This window comes from Prionailurus viverrinus, chromosome A2 (genome assembly GCF_022837055.1).
Source record: "Prionailurus viverrinus isolate Anna chromosome A2, UM_Priviv_1.0, whole genome shotgun sequence".
Taxonomy (NCBI): domain Eukaryota; kingdom Metazoa; phylum Chordata; class Mammalia; order Carnivora; family Felidae; genus Prionailurus; species Prionailurus viverrinus.
Genome location: NC_062562.1, coordinates 18,322,532 through 18,344,423, shown reverse-complemented (window position 1 = coordinate 18,344,423; position 21,892 = coordinate 18,322,532). Strand labels below are relative to the sequence as shown.

Below are 21,892 nucleotides of genomic sequence, written 5' to 3'. Positions count from 1 at the left end.
TTCAAATGGGGTTTGTTATCAATTCCAACCGTCAGCTTTCAGATTTTCAGCCTAAGTGTTCTTCTGTGGTAAGCTGATACCATTAGCAAAGAAATTCTTTTACGTTTTAAGAATGAAATTCTAAGTCTCTAGCTTTCACACAAAATTATATACACTCTTCTTTTTTGGTAAATGAATCTAATCTGTATTTTATTTTTAGAGCTGCACTCATTCCCATTGGACTGGGACCCTGAACTAATTCCCATGCTAAGTTTAAATACTTTTTTTTTTAATTGAGAGACAGTTCACATACCATAAAATTCACTCTTTAAAAAAAAAAAATTAATGTTTACTTATTTTTGAGAGAGACAGAGAGTGAGTGGGGGAGGGGCAAAAAGAGAGGGAGACACTGAATCTGATGCAGAATCCAGGCTCTGAGCCTTCAGCAGAGTCCAATGTGGGGCTTGATCATGACCTGAGCCAAAGCTGGATGCTTAACCAACTAAGCCACCTGGGCACCCCAAATTCACTCTTTTATTGTGCTTTATACAATGCAATGGGTTTAGTATATCCACAAGGTTGGTCAACAATTACTACTAATTCTAGAACATTTCATCACCCTATTACCCATTAGCAGTCACTCACCATTCCTTTGTTTTTTTAAATGCTTATTTTTGAGAGAGAGAGAAAGCATGAGCAGGGGAGAGGCAGAGAGAGAAGGAGACAAAGGATCCAAAGTGGGCACCATGCTGACAGTGGAGAGGCTGATGTGGGGCTCAAACTCACAAACCATGAGATCATGACCTGAGCTAAAGTCTGATACTTAACTAAGCCACCCAGGCATCCCAACTCACTATTCCCTCTTGAGAGCACTTCCCCCTAAGTGGCTGGTAAAACCAATCATCTACTTTCTGTGATAAGCTTCTTCCTCTATTGATTTTCCTTCGAAAATAGCATTTATGCAGATTATACACAAATTTCACATAGTCATAGAATTTGGAAAAATACACATCATTAGTATACAATGTTAGCATTGCTAATCTCACATTGTGAGATTAAAAATTATTTATCTAGGGGCGCCTGGGTGGCTCAGTCGGTTGGGCGGCCGACTTCGGCTCAGATCATGATCTCGCAGTCTGTGAGTTCGAGCCCCGCATCGAGCCCTGTGCTGACAGCTCGGAGCCTGGACCCTGTTTCAGATTCTGTGTCTCTTTCTCTCTCTGCCCCTCCCCCGTTCATGCTCTGTCTCAAAAATGAATAAACGTTAAAAAAAATTAAAAAACAAAAAAAACAAAAAAAATTATTTATCTAGATAAGCTTATCCATGATTATCAGTCATACCATCAATGTTCTCAATAAGAAATACATATTATATAGAATATACATTTATCTCATATGTAAATAAGTTAGAAGGTGGAATGACAGCATCCGAACACTTGGCCTAGGGAGAATGAGACACAAAGACTCTTTGTAACCTTCAGGTTCATCAAGATGGACAAGATGCCTACTAACATTGAATGTTACTTGTAGCCTAAGAGAATTCTGTAATGGGAGAACTAGCAGTAATGCTAGCTAGCCTCAGAAACAAGGCTCCCCACCCATGGGAGTGGTGGTGTGGCCATGGTCCTCTTCCCTCACATACCTGGACACCTGTGCAATCATCCCGCAGATGCTTTCAGTCTATGCATCCTAGTCTCAACCACCATCAGAACTGGTTGCCAAAGATCTAGGTGCCACCCAAAGCAGCAATACCACTTCTCAGGCATCCCTGAGTCCCAAGAGGTGGATAAGTAGCCAAGGAAAAGGAGGATAACCAAGCAGGGTCTAGTGTTATAGAATCACTCTCTTCAGTACCTCTTCTGGTAGTAAGCACGAACCACACGCTGGCCACTATACCAAGCACTTCACACGCAATTAATCTCACAACTGCTCTGAGGTGGGTACTGTGATTATCCCTCCATCTTACAGATGAGACACTAAGATTATGAGGTTACAAATGAACTAGGAAGTGACAAAGCTGGAATTCTAAATCTCTCAGTGCTCCTAACCCTATACTTTCTGGAGGTATACAAAATCATAAACCAAAGTTATAATTAAGATCACAAACTGAACTGTGCTTTTGTATAACCCCTGAGCTAGTTATTTAGAATATACATATTGGTTTTTTTTTCAATAACTGTAATCAAGTTCCAAAGGCCACAAGGCTGAAAATCAGCACTTTGCACAACCCCGTTTTTATAAAAAGTACAAACATTAACTAAAAATATCAGCTGAAAGAGATGACGAGATCAAAGAACAAAGTTGAAATCTATAGGTACATTCCCAATTTAGAACAAATTAAGAACTAAATTACCTCAAGAAATGAACAGAAATTACCACAAAAATGAGCCATGATATATATATTTATGACAAAAATTATTATAAGCCTCATCACAGGAGACACACTGAAAGTTCCCCCTTAAAACTGCCAAAAGATTCAGGAAAATTAAACTGAATCCACTTCAAAACACCCTTTACAATTATTGTAGAAAGTCTGAGATATGGCAAAGCCAGGGGCTGGTCATCAGAGCTTAGGGTTTTAAAGCCACAGGCTGGACTTCTAGGGTGGTCTAACTATACTCTATGTCCCTCATATGGTGCATCTCTGGCTCTTTCTCTTGAGAGAATTTAAGATTTGAAGGCTAATGCAGCAGAAGCTCCTCAAAAGACCTGGAGGCAGTCCCCTGATAATCGGTCCCAGTCAACAGGCTAAATGGGAAGTACTGTTGATGTAAAAATAATTCTCCTGCACACTGCCACCAAATCCCTTTTTAGCTAGCTACTCCACAAAGCCCAGATGGACTGAGGCTACTGTAACTTAAGACTTTCTTGTTCCACTCAGATGTGAAGTTGCTGTGATAATAATAAATACACACTCAATATTCACTGTGTGCCAGGCCCAGTTCTAATCATGCATTAACTCATTTAATTCCTAGAAGTGTGAGAGGACACGGAGACACAGGGACATTAAGCTACTTGTCCAAATCACACAGGAGAAGGTGACGGAGCTGGGATGCAACCCTAGGCAGTCAGTCGGGCCTTCATGTATGTGACTACTAGGATATACTGCCTCACGCCAGCCAAGACTCAATTACTAGATAGGTAATTCTTCTAAATACGCTGACAGCAAGAATCTTCAGTAACTAATGATTTACACTCATTTTAGAATGCATTTTCTTTTCTGTTTCCCACCAATAACCTCTGCTGAGGGCAATCAGGAGAAGGCAATGAAACTGATATTTCTAGGAAGATGGCATGATTCAACCACAAGTTATAAAGCTGAGCTCTGGCTGGGGTGCCACATTCTCTTCAATGAAGTAGATTTGGGGAGTGGGTTTAGACAACACCACAATCTTGCAGGAATTTATAAGATTATACTTTTTTGTTATTTGGAATGCACACAACTTCAATACCGGAGTATTTCATACAATATTGCTATCGACTTGAATAAAATTCCAACAAATGGTGTTTTCACCCATTTTTTCCCATCGGCCCCACAGTCTTCCTATCCCCCTAAACAAGCTTTCCCCATTGATCTCATTTTAATCATAAAGACAGATACCATTTAAGATTTGGCTTCCTTCACATTACCTTCAGAAACACCTTGGACATCCTGGTATCTTCTAAAACCCAAATTCTCTTAACTTTGTTGACACAAAAAACAGTATCTCATAAACCTTCACGTATTCTATAGCCTCCATCCACCCCCCCCCCCCCCACCATGCCAGTCTGAAGGAATTTTCATGTTAGGTGATAATGGCATCTTTTCCTTGCATTTTATAAAGTCAGGCTAATTCTGTCATACAGCCATGTCATCTTCAGCTAAAGAAGGCCAATGATGCTACAAAAGTTGAGTAAAAATTCCAGAGAAATGAATTCTTCCAAAGCTATCTTTTATAAGGGCATTTTAGTAAACATTTGGCTGAATGGGAACAGGCAACAAACACCACACCTACTAACTGGAGAAAATGAAATGCTAATTCCTTTAGACCAACTGACAACAGTTTGAAAGAGCTAGTATACTCACAACTGGGTAACTGATGAAAAGGTTCGATATGCTAACACATGCTCTTACACCTTTCCTTAAGTCCCAGTGAAATTGCACACACAGCAAGAGGAGGTAATATTCACCCTCAACCTGCAGGGACTTGGACAACAGAGAAAGCCCAGGGTAAGTGACACTGCTAGAAATAACTTTCCCAGTAGGGGTGGAATAAAAAACCCTGCCTCACAGTGTTTCGGGCTTTTACATCTCCTAGACAGAGAGAGGTGAAGGTATGAGCTGACAGACCTCTGCTGGAAATTACTTCCCCAGACAGCTGCTGGCTAAATGATGCCCTGAGGAGTCCTCTTGACCACAATGCTCAGTACTGCTGCAGAGTGTCCTACTGTCTGATGCCTCCACGAAGGCGCTGGGAAAGGGCTAGTGGGGCCTTGGTTATCATCCTGCCTCTCTAAGGCACACTTACTCCACAATATTTGACAAAGCAAGCTGGCAGAAGCCTCCTTTACTCCCTTACCCTAGACTTGCAAGTATCAGTCAATGATAAATAAAAGACATTTCACATCAAGAATCAGGATAAAAAGAATTATAAAACAATAAGAAAAACCAAAAAATACCAACCCAAAACATTTGACAGAAACCTCTTCGGAAGCATATACACAGATTCTACCTAGAGGTGCCCAGCAGATGGTGACTCAGAATCTGTACCAATTTGATCTAAAGTAAAACCTGGAGGGTAGGAGAATGAATGAATAGACAGAGACATTCATCTTCCATAAACACTTGGTTTATCCACTCTGAGGACTTCTCTCACATACTTATGTCTCTCATAAGATTTTGTACTGTGTTGTTACTGGGAGTTTGAACCACATCCGTTTTCTTAAAGAATATCCAGATATTTAAGAAATAAATTTATTTTCCTAGAATTATGATTGAAAATTACTTAACACGAAGAAGGGAGAGGGAGTAGGAGGAGGAGATGATCATCTAATTTCAAATGCTTATTAGGTACCAGATTCTATGCTAAGTGTTCTGTATACATTATTCACCAAATGTAATGTCACTCCTCAAGAAGCTTCCCTGACTACCCCTTCTAAAATTGCCCCCATCATGCATTCTTTAATACCCTGCTCTGTTATCTTTACAGCACTCAGGACTATCATATATTATTTTAAATTTGTCTAGTTGCTTATGCTCTGTCTTCAAACACTAAGACAGAGGTTATATAATCTATCTTGTTTACTGCAGCATCTCCAGCTTTGAGAAAAGTGCCTGGCACACAGCAGGCATTCATGAATGTATGATCTCATGAGTCCACACCAGAGCCCCATGAGGTACTGGTTACAGAGGGAACTGAGGCTGAGGGAGGTAAAGAAACTTGCCAGAGACAACCCACCTAAGAAGTAACATCTGAATGCAGAACCTATACTCCTCTTTGCTGTGCTATACTATATAGGTACGAAAAAATCCCCTGGAGATCCGACTCTTAAAAATCTTTCCATCAGGGGCGCCTGGGTAGCTCAGTTCGTTAAGCATCCGACTTCGGCTCAGGTCACGATCTCATGGTTCATGGGTTTGACCCCATGTCGGGCTCTGTGCTGACAGCTCAGGGCCTGGAGCCTGCTTCGGATCCTGTGTCTCCCTCTCTCTCTGCCCCTCCCCCACTCATGCTGTCTGCCTCTCTCTCTCAAAAGTAAATAAACATTAAAAAATTAAAAAAAATATATTTCCACCAAAATGACCTGCATATACCCTGAGTTGTGCTAAAGATCATTAGGAGGATGCTGAGTGGATCATGAAACCTATGCAGTTCAGCGAGAGGATTCTGTTGTGTGGCAGTGCTAAGCAGTATGCCCTCTGTCCCATGACTAGGGGAAGAATAAAAAGCTAGGAAAGGAAGTTGACTGAATAAGGATATGGTGCTACTTTATTAAGGAATAACTCCAGTGAATATTAAAAACGAAATCACACAAAAAATTGGTATTTGAGAGAACACCCTATGGGATCTATGAATACCAAAATGCCTGTCACCTTTCTTAGTCTGTTACAAGTTCCTGGAAGGTAGAGGCTGTCTCTTATTTGTACTGCTGCACAGAGTACCTCATGATACCATATGCATAAAGATGGCTGTCAAAACATCCTATTTCACCCCAAAAGAATTTTGGCACTCCTCTTCCTTTGTTATGGTATCTCATTCACTAGGCAAGGGTTGGTCATCAGGGATCTAATCTAGGAGCCCTAAGCATGTTCACAGAATGTGTGGGGAGGCTGGGAGTAGAGATGTCTAAAGGCCACTCTCCCTCCATACTGCTTGTGTAAATGCACATTTTGCCAGATATGGCTCCAAAAGAAACCCTGCCTCAGGATAAACCCTGTTTTTAAAGAAGGCTGTCTTAATTCTATTTGACATTTCTCTTCAAGGGGCTAGAAATTTCAGACAGGATTTTTTGTTGGGATAGAGGGAAAAGGCAATTAAGACACAATATTGTTATTTTTTAAGATCAAAGATTAAATAACTCTGATAAAAAGTAACACTCTTCTAGGAAACACATACAGTTGGGAGAATGGTACAAAAGAATAGCATCTGCCACGGCTCCCCCGTTTATGTTTCCACCACTCACAGTATTATTTAACACAGTGGCAAAGGACTTAATGATTAGTCACTGAGAACAAGATGTTCATAAACTAAATGAGTGTTCTCAAATTAGGACAATTAGAATGGACTTGACCATAAGCAGAAAGATTGGGATCTTCATTCTCTCAAAATATCATTAGGTAGCACAGTTTCTAACATATAATTAGCATCTATTAAATGACTGGCTTATTGATGGGCAATGAACAAATCAGTCAACAAGAACTCTGTCAAGGGGATACGGTCCTAATCCGGTCATTTTCTGAGGATCTAACAGTATTTATACTACTAACAATAGGTATGGATACATGAAGTTTCCCCTAATTAGTGCTTGTTCCCAAAGGGTTACAGCATGTCATCTCCATACCCATAAGGGGAGAACATGGTCAAAGAAGGGAAAAGGTTAAGTGTCATGAGCCATGATGAATGGAACAAAGCTGATGAAAGGCCATCAAGCTATAAGAGAAGAAGAGTTCTCATGCACTACTACTCTTCTCTGGCAGAGCCTTAAGATCTTGGGCATACAGCTGTGATTCACACTGTTAAGTACAGGCAGTGGGTACATAAAAATAAAACAGTTTCATTAAGCTTCTTTCTCCCAGACAGAGGAACTAAGACACCACAAAGAAAATAACTTTCTCCAAGGGAACACCATGGCAAGAAGGACTCTATCCATTTCATAATTCCTTCCAAAACTATTAAAGATCCAGATTACAGCTCTAGGTGGCAAGCTGCCTACATCTAGATATTTCAAACATAAGGTAAGTCCAGATTCAGATTCACCAGCTCAGTCTATATGCAGCCAAGAACTTGAGTATGAAACTCCAATTTGTAAAGAACCATGATGAATGCAATACACAGGAATAATCTACTCCTCTCTCCTCCCCGATGGCCCTCTTGAGAAAGCAGCACATGCAGGCAGGACCTGAGTGTCACAGGAGTTGCCATCAGTGGTCTTCACCCTAGGTCTGGGTGTAAGTACTGACCTAGAATTCCTGTGCCAGGCAAATCCTTGAGATGACACACAGTCAAGGATTATTCTTTCCATTAGGTTCTCCGTATCAGTCACACTCCAAAGGGAAGCACTCCAGACCTGTCATTTTTGCCCATCTACTGTCTTTGGCATCTAGTCCAACTGCAACTAGGCTCCAGTTTTTAAAATATACTTGTGCCCATTAACTCTTCTAAAGAAACCTTCCCAGCCTCTTCTAGAGTTTCTCCTTACAACCATTTTCTAGTTGGAATGTGGTATGCTCCAAATACAGATTTCTGGTACCTTTCCAAAGTTCAATCATGTGAAACCCTCCCTCCCCATATAGAAAAAATATATCCTTCCAGCATCATTTGACCGAAGTATAAAGCAACCTGGTTGGCCTCCATGCATCCGATGGCATCTTCCAAGAGTGAAAACTCCACGCAGACATAGCCATAGTCGTAACCTGGGGACAGCATTTAAATACAGACGGGAGTGGTGTTAGTGCCTTGCAAACACAAAAGACACACTTAAATCCCCTGTTTCTGAACCCCTTAATACAAGCCCTCCCAACTAGCCCCTCCCTCCCCTATACTAGGCAAAGCTGCTATTCCAAACAGAAAAAAGTACTGAAAGAAAATCTGGATGTTTCTGGACTTTGAGAGTCATTCCACAGTGGCTTTTTCTATTAACCAAGAAGATCCTTTGCTCTCTTTAGCACTGATGGTCTGGTGAAGGTGCCCCAGAATTAGGTAATCCCACAGTTAAGTTCAAGTGGGCACCCAAAACATATTAATCACAGGGTGAATCTTCTGGAAAAACAAAGTCAAGAAGAACAGGGAAGTATCTGGAAAAAAAAAAATGTATCCCAAGAGAGGAAGGAGAAGCAATTATCCCAAAGCTATGCTAATAGTCACCACTTTTCAAGCAGAAACCACCTTCAAAGACAGAAGTGCTGACAGACTGAGGCAACTATTCTGTTTGGATACCACAGGAGGCTTCTGGTTGGCAGGGGACAGACCATTTCAGGTCTCCTCTTTTTTTCTTTGTTTCAACTCAAGTCATAAACCAGCTTAAATCTTTATGAAAGGAAGAAGGTGTAAAAGCATAAATAAATTCAAATAGCTGGGTCCAAAATTGTGCTTGTGCACAAAGATTGGCGGTGGGGTAGGCTGGGGGAGAGACAGCAGTTGTTAGCAATCAGTACATGTTCAAGAACTGTATGAACCATTAGAGTTACAGAATACCCTTCACCTTTCTCCTAAGCAAGTGTCATTTGCAACTCTCATGACCCATGAGACTGGGAGCTCATGGGATTTACAGGCTGCCAAGCTCTAATACTAACCCATCCTATAACTTCCCTGATACTGGCACCACATGACTACAAAACACACTTGGCAATGCAATGCTCCACAAGGGCTTCCATGCTTCCTCCCCTGCCTCCCAGGATAAAGACACTCATGTTTAGAAGCAACGCTGTGCAAATGAACAGCAAGAAAAAGATGTGACTTGTTCAGATGAGAAAAAAAACTCAGGGAAAGAGAAAGAGAAACAACACAATCCCAGGCCAATTTTGAGCAGTAAGTATATATAACAGGAAACTAAGTATCATTACATTAAGGTATCAAAGACCAAAAAGTAAAAAAATCAAAATCAAAACAGACAAAAATTAGAGCAACAGAAAATGTAACTTAAAAAAAAAAAAAGACCAAACTTGGTGACATGGGTTGGATTCTTTGTCACTTGGATTGAATGGCCTGAAATGTTTTATTATGATAAAAATAAAACTGACTTCAGACTTGTTAAATACTCCAAGTTCATTATGAAATATGACAATGGTATAGGCGGATTCTTGCTTAGAATTTTAGGAGTTAACCAGGAAGGAAAAAACAAATCTATTAGAAATCTCAGCATCACTTTAGGCTGAGAGAGATTTTCTATTTGATTTCACAGCTTTGACCAACACTAACCCCTGCAACCTCTACTTAAATTTACCAAAAATCAGCCTCCTGTGATTAGTAACTATTTGAAAAAATGAAACTACTCTAAAGAAATGGTATATATATTTACATATGCCCTGTTAACAATGGAAATTGTTTTGTTACTTAATTCCTTTTGAGTGGATTTTCTTGATCAAATTTGGTGAACATCTACAGAAAACACTGGAAATTTTGTAAAGGGCTCTGATTGTTCCTGGGAAACACTGGAGAGTAACAGAAGCAACTAAGGTCCCTTTTATCACCAAATATCTACTGCAAACATTGAAATGCATATCCACAATCAGAAGGGGGTACCCAAGGAATAAGCAGATATATTCTCAAGTGTGGGGATCACCTCTACAAAGCATATCAAAGTTCAGGTGTGTGGAAAGCAACTCTCTCTATAGCTGCCAAAATGGACAACACAGGGAACTAACACCAATTGGGAAAGCCTTGAGCTTCTTTTCTGTACTTAAAGAAGTAACTATTGTGGCCCAGAAGGGCACACCACAGAATCTATAGACAGAGAAAGAAAGAAGATTCATGACAACCTTCATACTTTGCTAAAGGACACACAAGACTTTGATACTACACTCACTGGAAAGGGAAAAGATATGTCTGCAAGCAACATTATGAGCATCTTTATACATCAACACTGTAATACTTTATGTTTACAATGTGCTTCAGATTTAATATTAGAATCACAAGCCCAACATTCCATTTCTTTGCCTGAAACTTTAGCTATTACACAGTAACAAAAACTTAAAGTTTAATTATAATGCCTAAAACTTAAAAAAAAAAAAAGTACCTAATCTTGATCCTAAGCATTTTTTGTGTCTCACAGCTGTATAAGGATTTTTCAGAAACTGCCAAAATGGACAATACTAATACTTACGTAGCACTTGTTGGTGCAAGGCTGCACTCGAAACACTTTACATACACTAATTTAATCCTCACAAGACTACCCTATGAGGTAAGTACTATTAAGTTCATGGGGTTATAGGCATAGGGAAATAGGCAAAGAAATAAGTAATTTGCTTAAAATCACCTCAATGGTAAGTAGCAATATGGGCTTAGAGCCAGGCAGTACAAATTCAAATCGATGCTGTTAACTGCTACACTGAATAGCCTCTCACCTTTTAATAAAATCCAAGAGTGATACAGATAATCTGAATTCTGAATTTTACAGAGCCCAATCACAGAAAGGGTACAGACAGATAAGACCGTGTCTATCGTTAAGAAATACTGAGATCTGGGGGTGCCTGGGTGGCTCAGTCGGTTAAGCGTCCGACTTCAGCTCAGGTCACGATCTCACAGTCCGTAGGTTCGAGCCCCGCGTCGGGCTCTGGGCTGATGGCTCAGAGCCTGGAGCCTGCTTCCGATTCTGTGTCTCCCTCTCTCTCTGCCCCTCCCCCGTTCATGCTCTGTCTCAAAAATAAATAAATGTTAAAAAAAAAAATTAAAAAAAAAAAAAAAAAGAAATACTGAGATCTGGGTGCTTGAGTGGCTCAGTCAGTTAAGCATCTGACTTCAGCTCAAGTCATGATCTCATTTTGTGAGTTCAAGCCCCCTATCAGGCTCCATGCTGTCAGTGTGGAGCCTGCTTGGGATTCTCTCCTTCTCTCCCTCCCTCCCTCCCTCTCTCTCATTCTCTGTCTCTCTCTCCCTCCCTCCCTCCCTCTCTAAAATAAAATAAAATTTGGGTGCCTGGGTGGCTCAGTCAATTAAGTGTCCAACTCTTGATTTCAGCTCAGGTCATGATCTCTCAGTTTATGAATTCGAGTCCCACATCAGGCTCAGCACTGACAGTGTGGAGCCTGCTTGGGATTCTCTCTGTCTGTCTCTGTCTCTCTCTCTCTCGAAAATAAATAAATAAATAAACTTAAAATAACATAAAATGAAATAAAGAAATACTGAAATCAGCATACCAGTTATCCTTACTCTAAAATACCTATAGCAAAACCTTTTGAGTGGGCCTGATTATGCAAGTTAGAAAGCATTCGCACTCATGGACTGCTATACTGGCTACCAAAAGTCTTCTGCAAAGACAAAAACCTGAAACTCTTGTAATGATGGTTACAAAAATTACAATACAGTAAGACACTTGATATAGGAAACTTAATATAACATATTTTAAAGGCTTCAAAAATGAGGACAATTATATAAAACGTGTATAGGAAAAAGAACCAGAATTAAACACAATGAAGTTGCATCTAACTCCTAGGTTAGACATAAAGTCCGCATATGAGATGAAAACCATGCATTGTCAAAATCATACTCGAACACCCCAACGTGAAGAACAACATACCATCTCTCAATATAGGTTAAGTCCAACACTGCCAGTTTTTCCTCCAGCGTTGCAACAGATCGCTTTTCTTTTGGTTGACACCAGATGAAGAGGCTGGCTTGCATTTAAGGGCCATAATGTATGAAAAACATATCACTTTAAATAACAGAATCACAGCTAGCACAGTGAATGCTCACACTTAGAGAAACTTGGATACAGAGACCAACTGAAGCCACGACCGAGTCACATCCCACCTCTCATGCTCACTTCATGAGAGGGAAGATGGGGTTGTAGAGAGGGGTTGAGCAAGCACAGGTGAAATTTGAAAATGATGTAATGCAACACAACTGTACATGAACATGATTACAATGGTTGTATTGTTATAGTGGGATAATTGGGGATTTTTTTATAATTCACAGAAAAAGTTCTAGTAGACCTGTTCCACCACAGACCTAAACATTCTGAAAACAACCAACAAACTTTGCATTCAGAATTGCTAGGAACCATTTGGAATCATTAAGATGATAAACTCAGTGTTAACAGTCCCACAAAAAGATTCTTACCTAAAGTGTAAAAAATTCTTTTATTACGTTTTTCTTCTACCACCACATGCTGGAAGAAGCCTGGTGGCCTGATGGGTCTTTGCACTTATTTATAGGACTATTAAAAAGCGTATTTTACTCCATTTTCTATTCCAAATGTGTAGATTTCTAAAAGAAATATGAATGCTCCTTACAGGTTTGGTTTTTTAGTTTAGTTTTGTTTTTTGGGCAGCTGAGGAGGATGAGAACAGGGAAAGAGAAGGAAATTTATAAAGGTAACATTAAAATTTCAATTCTTGGGGCACCTGGGTGGGTTAGTCGGTTAAGCATCCGACTTCAGCTCAGATCATGATCTCATGGTTTGTGGGTTCGAGCCCTGCATTGGGCTCTGTACTGGCAGCTCAGAGCCTGAAGTCTGCTTCAGATTCTGTGTCTTCCTCTCTCTCAAAAATAAACATTAAAAAATAACTTTTTAATAAAAAAATAAATAAAATTTCAATTCTTCTTCATGTTCACTAATCACGTGGTTGTCTATTCTCCAAAAAAGTACCTGTGATAAAAACTAACCAGGTGCTTAATAAGTGCTTACTAATAAGGTGCTTAAAAAGTACAGAAAACAAAGCCCTGACAAATAATATACAGTATCTTTTAGTCTCTACTCCTAAAAAAGCTGACTCAGAGACGCTGACAAAGATGGCCCTCAATTGTTCAAGTCAACTGTAATGTCTATACCAAACCATGCTTTTGTAACAATTACACAGCAATATTTATTTAAGCAAATGAGATGAGCAGCCCTACATTCAAACTAGTCTAGAAAAACTCAACTAACATAAACAATTCTGGCTCAATTCCCCATTAGGAGGACTAAGTGACTTTGATAAAGCCTGGAATATACATACCAACTATGAAATGTAAAAAGAATTTTAAAGGATTTTAAAGGACAGAGGCAGTGGGGAATCATGATGAACACTGAGTACAACGTATAGAATTGTTGAATCACTATATTCTACACTTGAATCTATACTGGAATAATAATTAAAAAACAAAAAGAAGACATAGAGGGGCAAAGAGGTTTCTTTATTTTATTGGGTATCTCTGAGGAAAAGAAAACACATTTTTTTTCTCTAACCAAGGATTATTATTTCTGTGAGAACAAAGCATTATGAATATAAAAAACACCATGACAAATCTTAATAGAGATTCAAGAGGGCTAAAGGTCCTATTTTCGTAATTCCATTTCATTGGGGCTACAGGTTTTTAGAAGTAAAATATTATCAAGTTAGAGATTTTAACAAAAACCAAAACAGAACTGATCCAGGTATTTGAATTCCTATCAATGGGAATAATATACCAAAAGAGGCCGGTGTGCAAGATTTCTAAGAGGTACTTTGCCCTGCTAAACCCTCAGGTGAATATGCACCTGCAGCTTGCATTATGAAAATTAGCAAAATATCTGATTTATATGTCAACCTATCGTGTGGGAAGAATAGAATTGGACCCAGGAGGGGCCCCTGGGTGGCTCGGTAGGTTAAGCGTCTAACTCTGGATTTTGGCTCAGGTCACGATCTCCTGTTCCTGAGATCAAGCCCCGCCTCAGGTTCTGTGCTAAGCAAGGAGGCTGCTTGGGATTCTCTCCACCCCCCCTCCCGTCTCTGTCCCTCCCCCAATCATGTTCTTTCAAAATAAACAAACATAAAAAAAAAAAAAAAAAAAAAAGAACTGGACCTATGAAATTCATTACATTGACATCTTATAAGCACTTTCAATCCTCTCCCCCTCAACTATGCACATAAGGGCTGCTGGTTTCTAACAGAAAAAGATGAAACAAGGAAGATACCCACTCATGATTACTTGCTAAATTTTTTAAAACTGCATATGGTTCTATTTTATTTAGTGCTCCATCTGTGCCAACTGATTATAAAAGAAAAAAAAATGGGGGTGGGTTTCATTTTCAAGTAGTTTTCAAAGTTCAAAATTAATCTTAGGGTCACTTCATCCTTATGATGGTTCTCTGGCCCCGGGATACCATTTGTTAGGAAATTCTCACGCTTATTTAATTCATTTCAATTCCAATGACATTAATAATGCTATGTAAGCATGGCGGAAGAGGAGGGTCCTTGCCCTCAGAGAGTGTGGTCTAAAGGAAGACTTATAGAACAGACAGGCATAGACTACCTCAAGATGCTATATAAGTCAGAAAAGGAAACAATTATTATTTTTATTGAGACAGAATTACATAACATTGTGTTGGTTTTAGGTACACAACATAATGGTTCAATATATGTGTATACGGCAAAATGATTACTACAATAAGTTTATAATTAATACCCATCACCACATACAGTTACCAATTTTTTTTTCTTGAGAACTTTTAAGATCTATTCTCTTAGCAACTTTCAAATATACAAAACAGTACTGTTAACTACAGTCATCATGATATACATTACATCCTCAAGACTTACTTATCTGGGCACAATTTTTTTTTTTAAACTTTATTTATTTATGTAATCTCTACACTCAATATGGGGCTAAAACTCAAAATCCCAAGATCAAGAGTCACATGCTCTTCCAACTGAGCCAGCCAGGAGCCCCTGGGAACAATTATTCTTTACAAAGCCAATGATCTAGTTCAATTTTTGTTCACTTGAAAACAAACAATCTACAGAGCGAACAGCTGGAGTAAAAGAGGAACCTCTGCAGATCTACTTTTTTCCCCAGCCAATAACACTCTATCCTGGCAGGAAAGATCGTGTAAGTGTGGCGAAAGGATCACTGAAGAGAGGAGCAGCACCACTGAATGCTGTAGCAAACTGCCCACGTAGAGATAATCCCAGAACAAGAGAAGTCCCAGATTAGGGGTGACGTCTTTTCATTCCTACATCCCCAACACTAGCATAATACCTGGTACATGGTGCTGCTCAGTCAACACCACATCAATTGTAATGAGTATCTTCAATGGAGCAAGACACAAGAAAAGTAACTTCTACAGTTTGTATATATGCAGAAGCTAACTCACCACAAGCTCCCAGTCAAGCCACTTCTCTCTAGGCTTGGGTTATCCATACACCAAGTTGCAATGATGGTAACTTCTTTGCAGAGTGGCTTCAGGAGTGCATTTCAGTATCCCTGTGCTTCTATTACAAAGCATTAGGGGGACGCCGGGGTGGCTCAGTTGGTTAAGTGTCCGACCTCAGCTCAGGTCATGAGCTCACAGTTCATGGGTTTGAGCCCCACATGGGGCTCTGTGCTGACAGCTCAGAGCCTGGAGCCTGCTTCAAATTCTGTCTCCCTCTCTGCCCCTCCCCTGCTCGCACTCGGTCTCTCTCTCTCTCTCTCTCTCTCTCTCAAAAATAAACAAACATTAAAAAAATTAAAAATGAAAAATAAAGAACAAAGCATTATTAGAGACTAAAGATCAAACAGTACCTGTGTTGCTATTCCTCATATGTGCCCCAACATTAACATTTTAGCACTGATTTCTAGTTGATGCTAAGAATATACCTGCTTCTCCCACAGATCACAAAGCTGTTTTCATTTCAAGTGGGAGGAAAATATGTCCCAATCAACTTTTTTCCCATTGCCTTGGCCCTAGTGCCAAATTAGAGGACAACTCAACACTGTTCTAATGGGCTCTGGGAGGTTCCACAAAGATAATGGCTTCTGAGCTAGAAGTTGCTCAAATTAACAGATCACACAGGCCCAGCCTCTCACCTATTCCAGAAGTAAAATAGCATCCAGAGAAGGGTCAAACAACTGGCATTCTGTGAGACTCACACTTTGACCAGATCATAAGCCTAGGTCACCTATGCCTTATAACAGAAAACTGATGCCCAACTAAATTTACTGGATACCAGCCAGATCCACCTTTGAGAGCCCCATCTGTGGTAATATAGAAAGATATTGGGTCTCTGTTCCAGTTTCCTGGCATGGAGTTTCTAAAACCCTTGGAATTTTCTGAGTGATAGGGTGATATGATGTCTTTTGTTCTAATGAGGTGACTCTTGGCAGGTTCCTAGACAGCATCAGGATGGGGCCTGGTTATCAAACTGTCCAAGCTTTTTTTTTTTTTTTTTAAAAATTTTTTTTTTCAACGTTTATTTATTTTTGGGACAGAGAGAGACAGAGCATGAACGGGGGAGGGGCAGAGAGAGAGGGAGACACAGAATCGGAAACTGGCTCCAGGCTCCGAGCCATCAGCCCAGAGCCTGACGTGGGGCTCGAACTCCCGGACCGCGAGATCGTGACCTGGCTGAAGTCGGACGCCCAACCGACTGCGCCACCCAGGCGCCCCATCCAAGCTTTGATTAGAAGCTTGGAACCTTTGGGGGCGCCTGGGTGGTTCAGTTGGTTGAGTGTCCAACTTTGGTGCAGGTCATGACCTTGCAGTTTGTGGGTTCAAGCCCTGCATCAGGCTCACTGCTGTCAGCGGGGAGCCTGCTGCAGATCCTCTGTTCCCCCTCTCTTTCTGCCCCTCCCCCCACCCACACTCTCTCAAAAATAAATAAACAAATAAATAAATAAAAGCAAGCTTAGAACTTTTGGCCTCACCACTCCCGCCCCTCAATTTGCAGGGAGGGGAAAGGAGCTGGAATTTAAGCTAATCACCAGCAGGTCAATGATTTAAACAACAATGCCTGCATAATGGAACCTCCATAAAAACCCTTCAATGGTAACATCTGGAAAGTTTCCAGGTAAGTGAAAGCATCCACATGCATCTGTGTACAATTGTCTCTACTTTTTGTCTGATCACTTCCTGTAACATCCATGCAGAGTCCTATTTTATTTTACCTCCTCTGAAAATTAGGGAAGGTCGTTAACAATTATTTACTGACCTCTCTGACCAATAATTACCTCCAAACATTCATTTAGGTGTTATTCTTTTTTATATATTTTTTAATGTTTGTATTTATTTTTGAAGGAGAGAGAGAGAGAGAGACAGAGCATGAGCAGGGGAGGAGCAGAGAGAGGGAGACACAGAATCCGAAGCAGGCTCCAGGCTCCGAGCTGTCAGTACAGAGCCCAACGTGGGGCTCAAACTCACGAACCACGAGATCGTGACCTGAGCCGAAGCTGAACGCTTAACTGACTGAGCCACCCAGGCACCCCTAGGTGTTACTCTTTTTTAAAGCCTATTGCCTCTAAAAGTCCTATGTTTGCCATCCTCTAACAACTTTAGGATTAAAATAACTGAACATTTTTTCATCAAGTTACCCAGAGTAGTAAACTTCAAACTTAAAGCCAAAAGAACCCATGATGCATGAGAACTCCCAGATTCCTTTGATTGATTATCCCAGATCCCTTAATTGATTTATAAGATTCTGTGGCCCAGTCAGAAGAGGAATACAGAACACTCATCCCATATACCCATTTTCCACAGAAACTGAAGTCTCTAAAGTCAAAGATTACAATACTCATGACGGCCAGCATATCCTCTGCACCACAACATGCTATAGGTATTACTTGGATAAATAAATCAATAAACAATAACACTGAACACTGTCCAATATTTTCAAAGGTAGAGCCATATACTAACCAGAATGGCACAGAGGCGCCTGGCTGGCTCATTCAGTAGTGTGTGACTCTTGATTAAAAAGGGGGTGGCTCTCTGCTGGGTGTCTGACTCTTGATTTCAGCTCAGATCAAGCCCTGCATCAGCGTCTGCACAGAGTGTGGAGCCTGCTTAAGATTCTCTCTCTCTCCCTCTGCCCCTCCCCTGCTTGCACTCACTCTTGGTAGGTAACACCAAAGAATGAATCATAAGCTTTTCAAGGTTATAGGGTGTTGTTTTATTTTTAAATGATTAAAAAAAAAGAGAGAGATGAAAATATAACAACATTTTCTAAGCACAGCATAATGAACTGAACTGAGACTAGGAACAATTAATTATGAACTCTACAAGTACCAGTCAGTAGGCCATTAACATCTGTGCTGAAACTTGGTAAATATTCTATATACTCATGAAAATGCTTTTAAGAAATCAATCTTTTTTTTTTTTTTTTCAACGTTTATTTATTTTTGGGACAGAGAGAGACAGAGCATGAACAGGGAAGGGGCAGAGAGAGAGGGAGACACAGAATCGGAAACAGGCTCCAGGCTCTGAGCCATCAGCCCAGAGCCTGACGCGGGGCTCGAACTCACGGACCGCGAGATCGTGACCTGGCTGAAGTCGGACGCTTAACCGACTGCACCACCCAGGCGCCCCAAGAAATCAATCTTTATATGACTTGTCAACTGATTTTTAAGAAGGCTTAGCTTCTAAAACTGAGATGTAATTCATACCATAAAATACAACCTTTTAAAGTATACAATTCAGGGGCTCCCTGGACAGCTTAATTGGTGGAGCATGCAACTCTTGGTCTCGAGGCTGTGGGTTCAAGCCCCGCATTGGCTGTCGAGATTACTTAAAAATAAAATCTTAGGGGCGCCTGGGTGGCGCAGTCGGTTGAGCATCCGACTTCAGCCAGGTCACGATCTCGCGCTCCGTGAGTTCGAGCCCCGCGTCGGGCTCTGGGCTGATGGCTCGGAGCCTGGAGCCTGTTTCCGATTCTGTGTCTCCCTCTCTCTCTGCCCCTCCCCCGTTCATGCTCTGTCTCTCTCTGTCCCAAAAATAAATAAACGTTGAAAAAAAAAAAAAATAAATAAATAAATAAAATCTTAAAGGGGCACCTGGGTGGCTCAGTCGGTTGAGTATCCGACTTCAGCTCGGGTCATGATCTCACAGTCTGTGGGTTCGAGCCCCACGCTGGGCTCTGTGCTGGCAGCTCGGAGACTGGAGCCTGCTTCAGATTCTGTGTCTCCTCCTCTCTGCCCCTCCCATGCTCATGCTCTGTTTCTGTCTCTCAATAATAAATAAATGTTAAAAAATTTTTTTAATAAAATCTTTTTAAAAATAGTAAAAACAAAACAAAACAAAACAAAACAAGGGTGCCTGGGTAGCTCAGTCAGTTAAGCGTCTGACTTCAGCTCAGGTCATGATCTCATAGTTCCTGAATTTAAGCCCCACCTCCGGCTCTGCGCTGACAGTGTGGACTCTGCTTGGGATTCTCTCTCTGCCTCTCCCCCACTGGCACACTCTCCCTGAAAATAAATAAACTTAAAATAAAGTGTACAATTCAGTGGTATGTATATTCAGAAAGTAGTGCCACTATGTAATTCCAAGAAAGCTTACGTGTAAATTAGAAGTGAAAAAATAAGAAACATGGAAGCAGGTAAATACTGCTTAATTTACATTCTGAGGGTAGAGAATTTAAGCTAGGAAAGGTGAACACAGAAGAGATGTTCTTGTGCAAGGGGAAAGTTAAAGGAAGAAGCCAATGTATTTTGTTTTAATTTTATATGCACAGAGCCTGACACAGGGCTCGAACTCCAGAACCGCGAGATCACGACCTGAGCCAAAGTTGGACGCTCAACAGATTAAGCCACCCAGGTGCCCCACCAATGTATTTTTATACCCTGTAAACAGTTTGTATGGATGGCCTCTATCTTCTGCCTATTGAAGGTAACTGTATAAATGACTTTTCCTACCTGGAGTGAAGCTGGGAGTCAACCAGGCTGCTGCACTATTCAGGCTGATTAATGACCCTTTTATTCTTGCTACTCCAGCAGAAGAAACTCTTCCATGAGTTTCTACTAACCAACCAAAGGCACAGGAAGTGCTATCTCTCATATGACAGGTAACCCCCTCAAATGAGGGTAAGGGTCACAAACCACCCACGCTCTCTAACAGAACCTTCCATTCAGTCTTTAGGGCAGGAAACTTAAAAAAATGAAGGCAGGGCAACCTGGGTGGCTCAGTCAATTGAGTGTCCAACTCTCGATTTCAGCTCAGGTCATGATCCCAGGGTCAAGGAATTGAGCCCCACGTGTCTCCAAGCTGAGCGTGGAGCCTGGTTAAGATTCTCTCTCTGAGGGCACCTGGGTGGCTCAGTTGATTAAGCATCTGTCTCTTGGTTTTGGCTCCAGTCATGATCTCACGGTTCATGAGTTCAAGCCTCACATCGAGCTCTGCACTGACAGCACAGAGTCTGCTTAGGATTCTCTCTCTTCCTCTCTCTCTCTGCCCCTCCCCTGTTCGCGCTGTCTCTCAAAATAAATTTAAAAAACTCAAACAAAAAAAAAGAAATCCTCTCTCTCCTCCTCTCACACATTCTCTCTCCCTCAAATAAAAATAAGGCAAATCCCAGGTAATTCCAAACAAGACTAAAATTAATTCTAGTTGCATTCACCTCTCCCCACACTTACCTGACCCCTCCAGCATCACATGGGATTCTCCTCTAGGTGTGTTGTCTGCAATTGGCCACATGGTCTATCGACTACCTCCACAAGACTCATCCAGCCCTAAAAGGTGTCCCTTGGCTTCCTAGGCATTCCTGTTTTTAAAGATCTGCCACCTTTGTCTAAGGCTTCGCAGTAAACATCTTCCCCAAATGTGGAACCAAACCTAATTAAGATTCCTGGTTGAAAACAACACCTTCAGTTTCACAAATTGACAAGTAAATGTGATATTTTCCAATTAGCCTATGGTATTTCCTTAACAACTAAAAATATTTACTTGTCTATTCTATAAATGCCAAAAATAATGTAAAAAAATATTCATTTGCATTTTCCAACTCACTTTTTCTAAATGATGTTAAGCTATTGCGTCTTTAGCTACCCCATTTGAATTACCATAAACTATACATGTTTTGTATCAGTGTCAATTCATTTCATAATGGACTTCTGCCCCTGAAGTGACAGATTGTCTCTGGGTTTTTCTTTTCTTAAAACTTCTATTTTATCAACATGGTCGTAAAAACTCAAACCATTTTAGGGGCGCCTGGGTGGCTCAGTCAGTTAAGTGTCCGACTTCAGTTTAGGTTTAGGTTGTGATCTCACAGATCTTGAAATCGAGCCCTGCATCGGGCTTTATGCTGACAGCTCAGAGCCTGGAGCCTGCTTAGATTCTGTGTCTCCCTCTCTCTCCACCCCAGCCCTGCTTGCGCTCTGTCTCTCTCGTCTCTCAAAAATGAATAAATGTTAAAAAAAAAAAAAAAAGAACAAAAACCCTCAAACCATTTCAATTGTGCAAAATGAAAGGATAGGATATGAGTCTGTTACAGAAATTGGACCCATTCATTATATGAATGAACACTGAAAGATTCAAAGCAAGATACTCCTTCCTAACACCACTTCCATCAGCCTTCTATCTTTGCTATACTGATTAATAACACAGTACTACAATAATTCTATAGGGGTGCCTGGCTGGCTCAGTCAGAAGAGCGTGTGACTCTTGGTCTCAGGGTCATGAATTCGAGCCCCACATTGGGTGTAGAGATTACATAAATAAATAAATAACAATTTTTAAATAATAATTCTGTAACACTTCAGTGAATTGAAGAATTCACTTCTATGAAGAAATGAAGAATTACTTTCTATGTCTCAAACATAGAAACTTTGGGAAACATAATCCAAAAACTATG

The 21,892-nt window shown here is 40.6% G+C and overlaps 1 protein-coding gene across 11 annotated transcripts in view; it reads right to left on the bottom strand.

The window, feature by feature from the left end:
- The window catches only part of RBM6 (RNA binding motif protein 6), a 104,969-nt gene that overhangs the window by 48,179 nt on the left and 34,898 nt on the right, over positions 1–21,892 (bottom strand). For 10 of the 11 annotated variants that reach the window (XM_047846033.1, XM_047846077.1, XM_047846052.1 and 7 more), the window contains one exon: positions 8,019–8,092. The exons of the other annotated variant lie outside the window; for it this stretch is intronic. In XM_047846033.1, the coding sequence (XP_047701989.1) occupies positions 8,019–8,092 (74 nt within the window). Of the gene's footprint in view, positions 1–8,018; positions 8,093–21,892 lie in introns of those variants that run through there. 11 annotated transcript variants of the gene reach the window in all.